Genomic DNA, 17,242 nt, shown 5'->3' with positions numbered 1-17,242 from the left:
ACATGGCTACTCCTTTAAGGGATATTCTCACTACCAGCAAGGAGACCTTGCCTTTGGGCTCATGCTATCTCCATTACAACAAGTAAAGAGGCTGGGATTCTTGGACAGCCAGACTGAGGCAGCAGCAAAGTCTAGCGCTATTGTGGGTTAACAGCTACAACCAGTGTGAGCTGACCAGATCCAGGCTCCTAACTCAGTCATGGGCTCCAAGGGGACACCAAGAAACAGGGCACGGGCACCATCTCTGCTCATACCAGTGCTCACACTACACTGGCTGATGCCCAGCAGTCTCCACAGACTCTTGGTTCCTGGAAGCTCTGCTGGGCTGCCTCACTTAGCTTCCCTGAGGACTAATGTAGAACCCAGCCATGACAAACTCAATAGCAGCCTGAGTCTCAGTAGTTTTCCCCAAGGCAATACCTGGTTCCAAGAAAGACCACAAACACCACCCAAGAACAGACCGTCCAAAGGGAATTCCTAACGTTCTAACACACACCCATCACTTTTCACCAGGACACCCCTAGACAAATGTCAGCCAATCAGGGGTGCTGAATCTTAGAAATCCCTCACCTCCACCTTTGCCACTACAAAAACCAAACTGTAATTGATGTCGGGGCTCTCTGATCACTCCAATACAATGGACACACAGAGAGACGGAGTTTGCAAGCTTGTATAAGAATAAAGGCTCTTTGCTTTTATATACTGTAAGTCCCAAATCCTGGTCTCTGGCCTCTATCTTTGGAGGCCATATCCCTGTGGCCAACGAAGCCTTGACCCCTCCCCAGAGGAGGGTCAAGATGAACCATCAAAATCTTGACCACTCCCCCAGTCTACTTAAACTGCTCCCCTGAAGGTCCCCTCATGGTCTCTTTCCTCTCCCCTTGGTGGTTGCCTTTTTGGTTTCCCGGTTCCCCCTCGGGGCCACCCGAGAGCGCAGGAATCCCATTAAACTTGGATATTTTTTAATTTGGCTTGTTGTGATTCGGTTTGATTGGGATTTTTGCATCGGCAGAGAGCTCGCGTTAGGAAAAATTCCTAATGCACACAGGACTCGGTCTCCTAGTTGGTTTTGGGGGGAACTCCATGATCTAGGCATAACACTGTCCTACATAAGACAAAAAGTGTCTTAGATAGTGTCCCCTTGCCCTCCTTTGAAAGGCTGTCCATAAGAATCATATTCAATCATTTGCAAAAGGCACCTTTTATTCAGAATAAAGGACTTTTATCCTGAGTCTGAAGTACTTCCTTAGAACAGCTGCCCACACAGGTTTGCAGTGGAATGGTCTTCACTCTGCTCTAGAAACGGTCATGCTAATTTTTATTGAAAGACTGTCCACAGGGCCAAGGCTACAGGACTCACCAGGGCTCTACACCTGCCTCCTCCTAGGCACTCTTTCCATTTCTCCTGACATTTCAAAGTTTATCAAATGAATGAATAAATAGTGGTAACTGCAAATTTACCAAAAGTAGGATGGAAATGGAATGGGAACATGAATGTACAATCTATGGAAAGGAGAGTTTGCGAGTCTAGATCTTTTAAAGAGATATCACACTGGTTTAAGGGGTTGTTTTTGTTGTTGTTCTTTTCTTTTGATTTGTTTTAGTCAAACATGGTAACTCACATTTATAATCCCTACACTCTTGGACTGAGGCAGGAGGATTGCAGAGTATCAGTTTGAAGCCAGCCCAGGCTCTAGAGTGAGATCTTGTCTAACTCTACCACACCCTCGCCCCCGCACCGCCCCCCCATCCCCGCCAGAGAGCATTCTTATTTATCCTAGTCACAGCCTCTTCTGGCTTTGAACTCACAACCCTCTTGCCTTAGTTTTCCAAGTGCTGGGAATCGCGGGTGTGCAGCACCATGGCCAGCCCACAGATTTCTTTGTTTGTGCTGAATGCAGCTGATTTGGTTGAGACTAGGAAGAACTGCCTAAGAATGTCCATGGTGGCCATTATCAGGAGTCTTCGGCAGGGAGGAGGAGCACAGTTGCTGTTTGCCTGTTAAACTCCTGAATAGGCACATGACTCTTATCTGAAACCCTGCTCTCCAAACTCAGAACCAGATGAGAGTGCCTGTCCATGTGACTGTCCATGTGACTGGCCACGTGACTGGCCAAAGCTTTCACTAGCCGAACTGCAGTCACCACCCAGAACTCAAAACAGATGCTTGTGAACATAACTTTTAGAAGACACAAATACATTAGTTTCTGCAGCCTGCATCATATACCCACATGTGCATAGACATGTAATATACTCTCTTGACATCCTCTATCCATTAATCACTGGTGCCCAGAACAAAGAACATCATCTCGTACAAAATGACTACACGATCCCTGCTTAACTGTGTATCAAGCCTAATTCTGTCTCAAGGGAGTATTAGAGGCTGTGGCATGGATCTCGAGACTCACGGTCACCACAGAAAAACCAATTCCTGAAGGACCAGCTTTCGGTCCCCAGCACAGAATGCAGCAGCTTGTTTACTGCTTAAACAGCCAACTGCACGGGCTGTAACAGGATCACCACGGGTGTGCGTCATAAAGAAAACACACAGCGACGTTGACTCAGAGTGCTTGTCATGGTATCAAATCAGAGTGAGTATTTATGGAATAATGCAAACATTTTAGCAAAGTGTCCCAAGATTCTTTGGGTACTACTCATGTAATTCCTCCTAGAACCCACAGCTTTCAACAGTATACTTTATAAGTTTTGTGTTTGTTTTTGTAATTCTCAAAGTCTAGAATTTTACTGTTGTGTGTTTAGAATAAAATCAAGATAAATGTGTGTGTGTGTGTGTGTGTGTGTGTTCATGCAAGTGTATTCGTTTGAGTGCACGTGTCTGTGCTTGTGTGGGAGGCCAGAAGAGGCTAGGCATTTGAACCTATAGTTCCAGTATCAGGGAAGCAAAGAAGGGTAGATTATGAGTTCAAGGCCAGTCTGAACTGTCTCAGGAAACCAACCAAATCATCCAACCAACCAACCAGTCAACTAACCAAACCAACCAATCAACCAACCACCACCACCACCAATGAAACAATAACATAACCTCTACCTGTGGGGTGAAGTCACCTCTTACCTGTGAACTAGTGTGTTCTTGAGGCCCCCCACCAGGCCTCGGGCAATGGTCTTCACTCTTGGGGTGAGGATGGCCTGGGAGACATGGAAGGCCCCACGTGGGGCTCGCTCACTCAGGGTGGTCTCCAAGAAGAGGATCAGTTTCTGCACACTTGTGGTATTTGCCCAGGGTGCTGGAATTTTCTTTCCTGGCCACAGGAATGGGTATTGCTTGTAGAAGGGACAGTGGTAGAAAATGAGAACCTGAAATGTTCAGAGCAGATAAAGGTCACCAACATATAAAAGCTGAATACTGGGATGGGGGTGTTGGGGAGGGAGGTGGACAAACATGCGCAGAAGTAACAGAATTGTTCACATAAACTGAAATATAAAGGAAAGTCAGTTCTCTGTGCAAGGTTTTGTGGAGCTGGATGAGAGAGTATAACCTCATGATTATGGGAAGCTAGAATGCTACAGTTTGGAGTCGAGTTGTTTAGTGCTAGCCTTGATTCTCTCAGTAGCCATTCACTGCTCACACGGGTACCAGACCTGCCATCCTTCTGACCAACGGGCTAAAACCTTGGGTCTGTATTCATAGCAGATCACCAACTTCCAAGACCAGAAAGGTCCACTGAGTGCATGTGAGACCTATAGTACCTTCTCCCACCATAACCCACCTGTTTGTGGTACCTACCAATGTTGTTTAATACATTGCCTTATGATTTTCTTTACTTCCGAGGCTAATCAAATCACACGTGACCATTTCCACAATGAACATGTTATTCCAGGCCACCTGAGTCTGTGTTCCAAGACCTTTCCAATTTGGTTCACAAACAAACTATTTCTTAGTCTCTTTGAAGTGAGAGCTGTCTTTCGCACAGGTCATATCTTTCTTTTTATTATGTATTTGCTTATTTTTACGTGGCAGAGGGATGGGGTGGTGACTTTTGGGAATTAGCTCTCACCTTCAAATAGGACCTAGGAATTTAACTTAGGTCATCCATCTTGGGGGTATGCCTTACCCACTGAGCCATCTCAATGGTCCTATTGATTATTTTTTAAAACTTGCTGTCTAATTGAATGACTTCCTTTTTGTCTGTGCATGTGGGAAAAGCACAGGCCACCTCCTCACAGTTTGTCTTGGATAAATTCACAAAACCGACAACATTATAAAGGAAACTGACATAATATGAAGGAATTATACCTACTCATATGACAAATACATCTGTAAGAAATTAATGTAGAGCCTCATGATAAATGCATCAAATTATTTTGATAGAGTCTAATAATCTCCATTAACTATGAGTTAGTGATAAGCATGAATGTATTTTAAGACAATCTGCAGAGAACCTGACATGGCTATATCACTGCGGATAACTGACAGGCAGGGCCAAGCCTGCAGAAGTAGGATATTACCGCCAGCATGTGTGACTGGTGGCCACGTGGACTCTTCAGCTCAAGGTGAGTAAAAGTGAACCTGTAGTTTTTTGTTGTTTTTGTCTGTTTGTCTTAACCAACCAGACACATGCTCATTAAATTCCATCTCATACTCCCTGGGAAGTCTCTAGATCCCGGACAGAAATCATGTGTACCAGAAATCATGTCTTCTGTGCTCATGGAATTGACACTTGGCTCTTGGAGTTTAGATAAACAGTGTGAACTCATTTGTGAGTGAATAGATTTCCAATTGTGTGCCCTGGCTGTGATGAAATTGCCCTTCCCAGGGGAAGACACCGATGCCCCACTAGCATCAGGGAAGACTTTACAGAGGCCATGAGCCTCCAGCGGGGCCACTCGAGATGGTGGTAATTTTGAAAATAATTAGCAAGCTATATCCATAGCATTAATTAGTTTCTGGGAGGCAGCTGGGGAACAGACTTGCTCTTCTGATTGTCCCAATTGTGAGTTCTGCTGTATGGCTTTCTAAAAGAGCTGCATTTTTCCCCTTTGGGGCACGGGTGAGCTCTTCCCTGAGGAATGCCCAGCTCATGTTTATGCTAGACTGTAATCTTCAGAGTAGTCCTGCAGGCACCCAGGAACAGGGATTCCATCTGCTCCTCTCACTTCCAGCTGTTCAGGTGATGATGACGGTGACTGACCTTTTGAAGGCCCCGAGGTAGGGAGTGCCAGGCAGAGGGCTGCCAGCGGGGTAATGTCTACCCTCCTGGTTCTTAATGGTTCTGAGTAAGGCTGAGCAGCATGCTGACTGTGGTGTTAATGAGGTTAATCACAGGCTCACTGTAAGCAGATTGCTGGGGAGAGCCAAAGATTTTCCTCCTGGCATTGTAACTAGCTGGTTTGGAAGGCTGACACCCACAAGGAGAGCTGCCTTGAAGAATGGGCTAGGGGCAGGAGGTGGGCAGGAGACTGGGCAGCCCTGGGACGGGCACAGCAGGTGGTACCCAAGACATCTGCCCCTGGGTGGGTGCCCTAGAGAACAGTAACAACTTTACTCTGTGGCAGAAAATGTGTTTTCAGTACAAATGACACAAAAGGGGTTTTCTGTCCTTCCCTCTTTGGGGGGTGGGGTGTGCTTCTTGGGAAGTCTGATCTGATGGTTGCTTGCTGGGATTCTCTCCTGACAGTGGGAGGCTGGCAGACCAGCCCCAAGGCTAAGGATACAGAATACAGGTGTAGGAGCATTCATGGAGCTTAAGAGCATCTCTCCCCATCCCTTTTCCCATCTCCCTTCCCAACTCGCTCCCCATTTCCTCCCTCATCTCCCGCCCCACCTCCTTCCCCATCTCTATCCCCACCTCCCTCCCCATTTCTCTCCCTACCTCCCTCCCCATCTCCCTGTGCTGTTTTTTTGGAAACCTCTCCCCTCCAGCTCAGTAGCAGTTCATGTTCAGTTTTTCTCTTGAGACTTAGATGGAAAATCTCATTTCCTTTAAGAACAGTCCTTTGGGTAACCTCTTCTCACTGCAGAGGTTGCTTTACTGGGAGCCTCTGGGATGCAGGTTCCCTGTGCGCTCTACTTTTCCACACACCAAAAACCCCTCTCTTCATACCATACGGAAAAACAGATGCTATCTTATCCTGCAATGGCATATTGATCATTTTTGTTTATTATTATCACGGATTGATAAATTATGTTTAGAACTTATTTTTATTATTGTCTGCAGGTGTGTGCCTACCATGGCACACAAGTGGACATCAGAATGGAACTTTCAGGAATTGGTTCTCTCCTTTGAATATGAGTTCCAGGGGTTGAACTTGGGTCATGAGGTTTTCATAACAAGTGTTTTTAACCCATGAACCGTGTTACTGTCCTTTTTGTTTGGGATTTTTGAGACAAGTCTTACTATTCCACTGGGAGCTTGCTACAGAGCTCCAGCTCAGAGCAATCTTCTTATCTCAGCCCAGGTGCTGAGGGTCCAGGTGTGCACCACCACGTCCAGCTTGATTGCTTTGTACTTCCCTAGAATTATGTATTTCTTCCCTTCTCATTAAGATCCCAAATACTCCGAAACTGTAGGCTAAATCCTCTAATTCTCCGTGCCCTTAAAACCTTATCTACTAAAGTATGCAGACAGAATCTGGGAGCTGGGGCATAATTACATGTGGAGTACATGAAATGGGGCAGTGGTAGAGCCCTTCCTGACATTAAATTCCAGTAATAAAACACCAAACACAGGGGAGGGTGAGCAAGACAGCTCATGTAATGAATATTTAAAGCCTGACCACAAGTGTGTCAGAGCCCAGCATGGGGCCAGTGACCGGTGGCTGTCTTTGAGTGCTCTTGTTTCCTGTTAAAAAGAGACATGACTGGAGAAACAGGGATGGGGGAGGCGCAGAATTTCAATGGCGACCTTGTCCCTTTTTCTAATATATCATTCTACTCTCTTTTCCCCATAACCTTAAGACTGTCTGTAGTGGATAATGCAGCTAAATCAGCGTGTTTGTGTGTGTGTGTGTGTGTGTGTGTGTGTGTGTATTTGTGTGCGTGCACGTGTGTACGTGTGTGTGTGTGCGTGTCATGCATATGTACTTGTTTGCAGGTGCACATGCTTGAGTGTGCACACGTGTGGAGGCTAGAGTTTGAGGTTGGGTTTCGTTCCTTGATAGCCTTTCACCTTTTTAATGTAGAGGTCAGAGGACAACATTCAGGGTTCATTTTCCTATTTCTATCTGTATGTACGTCCTGGGTTGGAAGCAAGTTCCTTTATGTGCGGGACCCTCTTTTTTTTTTTTTTTTTTTTTTTTTTTAACAGAGAGTCTCTTGGTGAATCTAAAGCTCTATTTAGCCAGACTGGCAGACTAATGACTTTCAGGAACCTACCTGTTCCTATCTGCCAACCGTCGAGTATATCTTCAGTGTACCAAATTATACAATGTTACCCGACCTCAGTTTAACCTTATCTGACCCCCACATTCAAATGCCATCCTCCTTTTCTCAATGGGAATAGTCTGGGACCCTTTGAGAACAGGTTCTTAATGAAAAGAAGTGTTTTTGTTTCACAATACCAGAAAGCAGTTGTGAAAATCAAGGCCCCTGGCAAATCCTCGGAGAGTAGCAGGAGCTTTGGGAATACTGGAGAGGAGCCAGCCAGTGAAGGAGTCCAAGCCACACCACCCACAGGGCTTCCTGGGCACGTTGCTTCACCCTCCATTCCTCAATTTTCCCATCTGTAAAATGGGGAGGGAATAAAATGGCTGTCTCTGGGTTTGGGATGAAGCTCAGTGTTTGCCTAGCAAGCACAGGCCCTGGGTTTGGACTTCAGCTTCAGGTGGGGATGGGGGTGAGGGATACAACACAGTAAATGCCTATCTCATAGTGTTGAGAAGATGACGCAAGCTAATCCAGCACATTCTGGTGTATTAACAAAACTGGGTTGGTATTCCAATAGTTCCAGGTAAGACTGGGCTGCAACATAGTGAGACTTCACGACAAATAAATAAATAAAAAAAATTAAACCCATGAGTCTGAACAGTATTAGAGATAGGTGTGGCAGGACAAATGTTTATAAACAAATGGCTGAGCTTATTTTCAACACGAAACTTCTTTGAGTTAAATGTTTCTTCTTAAAATTTCTATTTATTTATGCATGTGTGTGTGCGCCTGTGAATGTATATACATGTGAGCCTCTGTGTGTGTGTGCCTGTGAGTGTATATACATGTGAGCCTCTGTGTGTGTGCGTGTCTGTGAGTGTATATACATGTGAGCCTGTGTGTGTGCGTGAGTGTATATACTTGTGAGCCTGTGCGTGTGTCTGTGAGTGTATATACATGTGAGCCTCTCTGTGTGTGTGTGTGTGCCTGTGAGTGTATATACTTGCGAGCCTGTGCGTGTGTGTGTGAGTGTATATACATGTGAGCCTGTGCGTGTGTCTGTGAGTGTACACACATGTGAGCCTGTGCGTGTGTCTGTGAGTGTATATACATGTGAGCGTGTGCGTGTGTCTGTGAGTGTATATACATGTGAGCCTGTGCGTGTGTCTGTGAGTGTATATACATGTGAGCCTGTGTGTGTCTGTGAGTGTATATACATGTGAGCCTGTGCGTGTGTCTGTGAGTGTATATACATGTGAGCCTGTGCGTGTGTCTGTGAGTGTATATACATGTGAGCCTGTGTGTGTCTGTGAGTGTATATACTTGTGAGCCTGTGCGTGTGCCTGTGAGTGTATATACATGTGAGCCTCTGTGTGTGTGCGTGTCTGTGAGTGTATATACATGTGAGCCTGTGTGTGTGCGTGAGTGTATATACTTGTGAGCCTGTGCGTGTGTCTGTGAGTGTATATACATGTGAGCCTCTCTGTGTGTGTGTGTGTGCCTGTGAGTGTATATACATGTGAGCCTGTGCGTGTGTCTGTGAGTGTACACACATGTGAGCCTGTGCGTGTATCTGTGAGTGTATATACATGTGAGCCTGTGCGTGTATCTGTGAGTGTATATACATGTGAGCCTGTGCGTGTGCGTGAGTGCATATACTTGTGAGCCTGTGCGTGTGTCTGTGAGTGTACACACATGTGAGCGTGTGCGTGTGTCTGTGAGTGTATATACATGTGAGCCTGTGCGTGTGTCTGTGAGTGTATATACATGTGAGCCTGTGCGTGTGTCTGTGAGTGTATATACATGTGAGCCTGTGTGTGTCTGTGAGTGTATATACTTGTGAGCCTGTGCGTGTGTCTGTGAGTGTATATACATGTGAGCCTGTGCATGTGTCTGTGAATGTATATACATGTGAGCCTCTCTGCGTGTGCCTGCCTGTAAGTGTACACACATGTGAGCCGTGCATGCACACTGAGGCCAGAGCAGAACACCAGAGTCGTCCGACACTCACTCTTCACCTGTTCCTGTGAGACAGTCTCTCCCTGAACCTGAGATTCACATACTCTTGGCTGAGCTGGAAGCTCACATGCCCCAGTGACCCACCTGAGCCACCCGCTCCGGAGCTGGAGGTAAAGTCACTTGTGGGGGGACATGTTGCTCCTTATGCTGGTTTTGGGATCTGTAGCCCTTCCAAAATACTTCCTTCCCAAGTTGTTCTTAGGGCCAGGGATGGGGCTGTACCGTGGTGGAGCCGCTTGCCTAGCGTGTAGAAAGACTGAGGTCCTTCTCCAACGTTTGAAAGAAAGGGAGCAACGCTGAATGAATGTGTGCTTTTTGTTTTTCTCAGAGAAAGTTCAAATCAGTTTTTTTGAAGCTCTTGTTTGCTGCTACCACGCTCTGGGATCAGAATGGAATGCATCTGGGGCCCATCGTTTAACTGAGTGCTCCTCAGGGGTGTAGGTTTGGAATCCCATCTTTACTGGGGAACATGGATAGGATACTAAGCCCTTAGAGCAGATGGAATGATTCTCTACTGAACAACTGGCTTATTTCGCAGTTTTGTCTTGGGCTGATAATAGCCAAGCACTACAAGTAAATTTAGATGCCAATTAGAGTGCAGAGAAACTTTATTTGGCAGGTGTGGTGGTCTGAATGAGAATGCCCCCCAACAGGCTCACTGGGTCTCCAGTTGGTGGAAACATTTGTCTCAGCTCAAGAGGTTTCAGAGGGAAACAATATGAACAACTAGGCTAGAGCCCCAGTTTTGGTATTTTGGTAAAGAATGTGGCTGCTGTTTGACCTTATCCTATGCATTTTCTTGAGGCTAAACAGAAGTCAATAAAATAATTTCCTTGGCAGGGGAGATTTCAAGACAGCTTAATATTGACTCTGTCGTGTGCTTATCACGCTAATATGGTAATCATTCCTCTACAGGTCTACAGTGGAAAAGAGCAGCTGGCGCAAAGAGAAATAGAAAATATAGTTTAGAGAGGAAAAGGGGCACCAAGAAATTTACTGTTGGAGCCAAGACTTGTGCTGACAGAGATAAGAGGATTAAAGAGAGGCCTGATCTGAAGTGGAGTAAAGGGAGGGGAGCCTTCAGGGTGTGACTTCACCCAGATAAGCTTTCAACTTGTATAGAGGAAGCTTCTGCTTCGAATAGCAGCAGCAGATCAAAGCTGCTACAAATACGATTCCAGGGTGCCAAGTTGGTAGTCATACTTGGCGCTGTCATCCCCCGGGTTCTGGCTTTAGAGTCAAGAAAGATGCCAACGGAAGGGGTTAGGGAATCTTCCTCCATGTGGAAGGAGAGCCAATGACTCTGTCACCAGGTGAGGGACTCCCTGGATGGGGGCCCTGAGAGGTCAAAGCTGAGGAAGTGGAGCTGGGATTGTGGTAGAGACACAAAAGTGTTAGAGGTGCTAGAGTCACAGGATGGCTGCCAAAGAGAGCTGCATGGAGGCAGTGGAACCAGCTCAAGAGAGACAAGTATTCTGCAAGCAGCGAAGCCGGAAGGGCAGAACCATGTAGGTCCCTTGACATTGGACATGAAGCTACAGGAGTCGGTGGTTTTTTTCCCCTCCGTTTTAGCCTTGCTTTAGTTCAGTATTTCTTCACTACACCCGCCTCCTTTCCTCCCTTTAGGAATACTTCATGTAGGTTCTGTGCTGTTGCATGTTGAAAGCATGTAATTTGCCTTGTTCTTTTGATTTCACGGGGGTTATAGTTCAGACATTGCAGTGCGTCGCAGAAGAGACTTCAGACTTTTAAACAGTGTTGAGACTGTGAAAGACTATGGGGCTTTTGAATTCGGATCAGATGCATTTTGCATTATGATGTGGCTACAAGTCACCAGGGAGGACCAGGGAGGGGGAATGTGGTAGTCAAAATAAGAATGACTAATGTAGGCTCCTATTGCATTCTTGGTCCTCAGTTGCTGAAAATATTAGGGCCAGATTAGGATGTGTGGACTTGCTGGAGGAAGTGCTCACTAAAGGTTGGCTTCCAGGTTTCAGAAGATGTGTACCATTCTCAGTGCTTTCTCTCTCTGTCTCATGATTGTGGGTCAAGATGGGAGCTCTTAGCTGTTGCTTTGCTTTGCTGTCATGGACGCTAACCCTTTGGATCCATGTGATGGAGGAAGGTCATTGGCTAATAAAGGAACTGCCTTGGCCCATTTTATTGGTTAGAGGATAGGTGGGAGGAGTAAACAGAACAGAACGCTGGGAGGAAGAGGAAGTGAGCTCAGTCTCGACAGCTCTCCTCTCGGGAGCAGACACCTGAGAGAGACGCCATGCCCCGCTCCCGGGATGAAGCTCCGACCCAGGATGGACATAGGCTAGAATCTCCCCGGTAAGCGCACCTTGGGGTGCTACACACAGATGATTAGAAATGGGCTAAATTAATATGTGAGAATTAGCCTAGAAGAGAATGGGCCAAGCAGTGTTTAAATGAATACAGTTTGTGTGTTGTTATTTCGGGGCATAAGCTAAGCTAGCCGAGCAGGCGGCTGGGGTGCCAGGGACGCAGCCCCGCCGCTCTTACTACTATATCCATGAGCCAAATTAAATGCTTTCTTCCATCAGTTGCCTTGGTCATGGTGTTTTATCACAGCAATGAAAAAGTAACAAAGACATCAAACATTAATTCCACTTCTACCAGCCCCACTAAATCTCTTGTAGCTACCCCCAGAGTCCAGGTACTATTCTACACACGCTCAATACTTCCACCAATCTATTCTTCCAGCCCCTAACCCTTGAGTTGAACGATTTTGCAGGTGGCAACCTAAGGAGAGCAAAGAGTTAAGTTCTTGCTCTCAGAAGCACATCACTCCTCCGCTCTTACCTGGCACTTCTTCTCCCACAGGCTTTGCAGCGTCATGCTCTCCACACTGCAGGCTGGGCACAGCTTGCTCCCAAAGGCCTCCTGGATCCGCAGAACCAGGCATTTGTGGTGGGCCTCATCCATGGCATAGAAGTGGTTGAAATCCAGGAAGATGATCTCTTGAGGGTGCTGAGTGAGGAACGCATCAATCTCCATCAGTCCATCCCAAACCTTGATGCCAAAGAGCCCATGGATGAAGTAGATCTCCTGGTCAGTGTCCCCTGGCTTGGAGGACACACGCAGGTCAAAGTAGCGGATCCCAGCCTCCAGTTGCTCCCGGAAGGTCAGGTTCTGAGTTACAGACCATTTCTTCATTAGCTTCTTTACCAAGGAGATCCGGGCAAGGCGTTTGACAGCTTGGGTTTGGTCAGGCCCCACGGGGGACTTTTCATCTACCCAGTAACTGAATGAATCATGGGAGCCTGAATAAAGCAATAAAGGGAGAAAACCATAGTTGAGACTATTTAGCTGATAAGATGACAACAGATAAGAAACAAGAGCTCAAATACATTATAAATAAGCACTTGCAAAAACTTTCTGGCCTGCTGGGAATGAAATAAACAAAAATGAAAGTAATGCTGTCTTATTAGCAGCTCTTTAAGCCTAGGGTAATACCATAATTCTCACATATTGCTAGTGTAAGGTAAATTAATAACTTTTTAGAAAGCTCTTTAGAAATATGCTTAGAAATCAGGGCTTTAAAATATTCATTGCATTTTGATCTAGTAATTTCATTTCAGGGAAGCTACTCTGCAGGAAATAAACTCAAACCTTTGGAAGAAACAAAGATGGCAGCCAGAGGCTATGACAATAGACGTGAACAGGAGGAGGCTTAAGTGTTTCTCATAGGATGTTTGTCCCTGGTATTCATTCCGTTGAAGTGTGGAAGGGTATAGGAACATTGTGCTGAGCTCAGGAATGTTGGGGCAGGCATTTCAGTAAAGAATAATAATCATTCCCGATGCCATCATAATAAAAGTCTGGAAAGAACAGGACTAGAAGAATACGTTTCAGCACAGTTAAGGCTGTCTACAGCAACCCACAGCCACCGCTACACCAAATGGAGAGCAGCTTTTATTCTGAAGTCTTAGCTGGCCCACTGTAACTGAGAAGGAAATAAAAGGTATAGGAATATGAAAGGGAAAAGCCAAAATAACCTTATCTGCAGATGATGTCATTTTGTTCATAAAACACCCTAACGGTACTGCTAGAAAATTCTTAGACTGATAGAGTTTTTCTCAGCAGAATGGCAGTATATAATATTAACAGATAATATTAATGCCAATAACAAATATCTTGAGAGAGAAATAGGGAAACAAGAATATTTACAGTAGCCTCAAAATAAACAAGGACACAAGCACCCTTAAAGTGAACCTGATGAAAGAAATAAGGGAGCTCACACTGAAAAATATAAAACGCTGGAAAACTGAACAACAGAATGCCCTTTCATGTTCACGGATTGGCAGAATAACGAGGTGGCAGACAGCTCTCAAGTAGTGAAATGCAAATGGCCAATAAGCAGAAGAACGTTTAAGCTCACTAGCCATCGGAGAAAAGCAAGTTGGAAATACATCGCGATTCCATCGCGTTCCAGTCTGAATGACAGCCACTAAGAAAACAGCAAGAGAGGCTGGAAAAGTATAAAGACACAATAGAACCTTTGTGTGCCTTTATTGTAGCAATATTTGGTACAGCCATGATGGAAATCAGAAAGAAGTTTCTCAAAAAAACTCAAACCACATTTACCATATGACCCAACGCCACCATATTTTTTACCCAAAGGTCCTGAAGTCAACACACGACAGACACACGTCACAGTGTTCACTGCAGCACTGTACACAACCATCGTGAAGCCGATCTAGGCGCCCAACAGCAGAGGGATGGTGAGATGACATGTGGTGAACATGTCACCTTCCAGCCGTAAGGAAGAATGAACTTATGTCGTGTGCAGGAAAACAAGTCCCGCTAGCGATAGTCACAGTTAGGGAATTAAGCCAGTCTCCAAAATACATTCAGCACATTCTCTCTCGTTTGTGGTTCCTAGATTTTAATTCAACACATGAAATATGCATACAGGACATGAGAGTAGAAACAAAACTGAATTGGAGGACAAAAGAGACTAATGTGGGGAAGGCTGAGAAAGGGGGGATAAGGAGGCAGGGACTGTGTGTGCTCAGTGTATTATATATTCTTGTATGAAAATGCCTGTATAGAACGGTACTGTGAGCAATGAATGCACAACGGAGTTCACCAAAACAGAAAATCTCTAGGACCTGTCTCAAATACACAGCACATTATTGTTTTGTATAATCACCTGAAATATTTTGATGGAACTAGTAAAATAGGCTCTCCCTTCCTATTTATTTAAAATACAGTACATACAATATAAAGGAGTATATCTGTAAGCAATGTGTGCATATCTTTCACTATGCAACGCTATTATATAAAAGGAAGCTGTACTTAATCTCACACTGATTTGTGTATGACTGGAACCATAATTTTGATCTTCTATAATCTGACTTTCCTTAAAAACCTAATTGATTCTAATTTATCTTAATTTCAAAACAAAGTAACCTTAAAAGTGATTGCACTCACTAGCCCTTGTGTTTAACCAGAAGGCACCAGGACTAGGGCATAAAAAAAGAACATAAGGCCTACAAATACACAGCACGTACGCATGTGTGTGTTGGGATGGAGAAACCTGCTTATTTGTGTGCACAGAGGCCAGAACCTTGCAACAGACTCTCACTGAACCTGGAACCCAGGCTGGGGACCAGCGAGGCCTGCAATCCTCTGACCGCAGGCCCTAACTCTAGCTATGATAACCTGGTCCTTCACTACCACACCTGGGTGCTTTCATTCATACTGCGTTGTCATCAGCTCTCTATGGGACTGAATTCTAAAGCGACTGTTTCATACGTACATACGTACACACATACATGCATGTAAGAAAATAACCAGAGACAGTTGGTGACGTTATTTCCTTCTCCTGGGGATTACCCTCTACAGGCGTTATCCCAATGTCTCAGAAGTAAGAGTGAACAAAAGAAAGACAGGACAGAAATGATGCTTTATTTGTCTGTTGCATCCAGAGCATGGAAGAGATTCAGTCAAATATTAAGGAACCGTACATTTGTTAACCTTTCGATGAACCGAATTTCACAAGTGAGAAAATTCCCAGCATATTTCAGGTGAAAGAGAAGCGATTGCTAACAGGAATGTGGGGCGAGTCCCCCTGGGCCTTCTGCATTGGATCCTGTAGCTAATGAGGCCCACTGAGTTCTGCTTAATGCTCTGCTTCCTTTGGCTGTGCAGAAACAGGGAATTTTTATACCTCCTTATTGAGAGATTTATTACAAATCCCGTAGATATAATGGTGAACAGCTAGTTCTGTTTTCCTTCTAAATCGCATTAATGAGCCAGCTGTTTGGGACACAGCATCTAACAGAGTGCAAGGCACACAGTCAACTTAATTCTTGCCCGGGCACCAGGGAATAGCTGTTAGCCAAGCAGGGAGGACAGGCAAATCTCCTCTGGAGTGTGCTTGCTGGTGCTGAGCCCAGTTTTAGCTCCACAGGGAGATGTGCTAACAACCTCCAGTGTTTTGCTCAGCTGAGAACTGTGCAGAAATGTGACAGTCATGGGACCCAAGGGACCATTTCTGATTGCACAGGACACACACCATTCCCAGTCCACTCCACCGAAGAAAGAGACGCCCACCCCACAGGAGTGAGAGCCAGCAGAACAGCCAGTCTCCCTTTGACTCTTTGTCTTCGTTTCAATCTCCCAACCATCCAAACATCCAGTACTCCATCCCCCACCCCACCTGTTGTCTGCAGCGTATGGTGTTGGTGTAGACGGCCCAGTGCTTTTCAGGGACTGTCTCACCTATGTCCACAGAAGTCAAAAGCAACCATCATCCATTATGATGTATTTTCAATATTTTTGCTTTTTTTATTTATGTTCCCCCCTCCCCCCAAGAAAACTTTTGTTAACATAGAGTGGATAAAATAACGGTGAAAACAGTGTTAAGTTCTGGTATCTGGCCAGGTAAAGGGGACGGGATTAGGGGGAGGAAAGACTTTAAATCTAGTCCCAAACACCAAGTCCCTGTGACTCGATTTTTTTATTGGCAGAAGTTCCAGAGTACTTTGTAGGGAATAGGGAGGTGGGGAAATGGGGGAACTAACAAATACTTCCTGAGGGTGACATCAACAGTAGTCTTTAGAAATAAGTCATTCATTGTATGTTCAGACCACCAGGTGGCGCCTTCCACAGGAAACTGGAACCATAGAACTCACACCTGTAATCCCAGTACCCAGGAGGCAGAGGCAGGAGGATGCCACCAGTTTCATGCCACCTGGACTACATGATGCATAGCAAAATCTTTGGATAAATGAGTCCCTCCTTCATGGTCTGTCCTTCCAGGACTAATTTTAGCCTTTACAGAGAAGAGAGGTGGGGCTGGAGAGATGACTCAGTTATGAAGCGCTCTTCCTGCTCTTTTTTTTTTTTGGTTTTTCGAGACAGGGTTTCTCTGTGGTTTTGGAGCCTGTCCTGGAACTAGCTCTTGTAGACCAGGCTGGTCTCTGCTCTTTCAGAGAGTCAGAGTTCAGTTCCCAGCTCCCACATGGTGGCTCACAATTACCTGCAGCTCCAGTTCTAAGGAAGCAGACATCATCTTCTGACCTCCACGGGCTCCTGCACACACACACATACACACACACGCACACACACACACACACACACACGCACACACACACACATTCATGCAGGCTTACAGAAATATACATAAAAATAAAAATACAGAAGTCATTTTTAAAAGATGAAGATTTTTTTCTCCTAGTTCTAAAAATTTAGTTGTCTGCAATTTCTTTAGTTTTATGGTTATTTTATAATCATTTCTTCTTATTTATAACACCACATCACTTTATGTTTCATTTTCCTCTTGATGTATGTGAAACCCTGGAACATACATGTGTTGGGAGCATAGCACAGAGGTCCTTGCGCCCACAGATCTCTGAAGAAACCAGG

The 17,242-nt window shown here is 45.2% G+C and overlaps 1 protein-coding gene across 1 annotated transcript in view; it reads right to left on the bottom strand.

The window, feature by feature from the left end:
• Plcxd2 (phosphatidylinositol specific phospholipase C X domain containing 2) overlaps window positions 1–17,242 on the bottom strand; it is a 63,251-nt gene that overhangs the window by 15,417 nt on the left and 30,592 nt on the right. The window contains exons 2-3 of the mRNA XM_041673001.1: window positions 12,170–12,630; window positions 3,074–3,315 (exon numbers count right to left, since the gene is read on the bottom strand). Of these exons, the coding sequence (XP_041528935.1) occupies window positions 3,074–3,315; window positions 12,170–12,630 (703 nt within the window). The remainder of the gene's footprint in view (window positions 1–3,073; window positions 3,316–12,169; window positions 12,631–17,242) is intronic.

This window comes from Microtus oregoni, unplaced genomic scaffold (genome assembly GCF_018167655.1).
Source record: "Microtus oregoni isolate MIOR12 unplaced genomic scaffold, Mior012 000023F_ref0000262, whole genome shotgun sequence".
NCBI classification, from domain to species: domain Eukaryota; kingdom Metazoa; phylum Chordata; class Mammalia; order Rodentia; family Cricetidae; genus Microtus; species Microtus oregoni.
The sequence above is the reverse complement of the archived record's forward strand: the minus strand, read 5'-3'. Positions and strand labels throughout refer to the sequence as shown.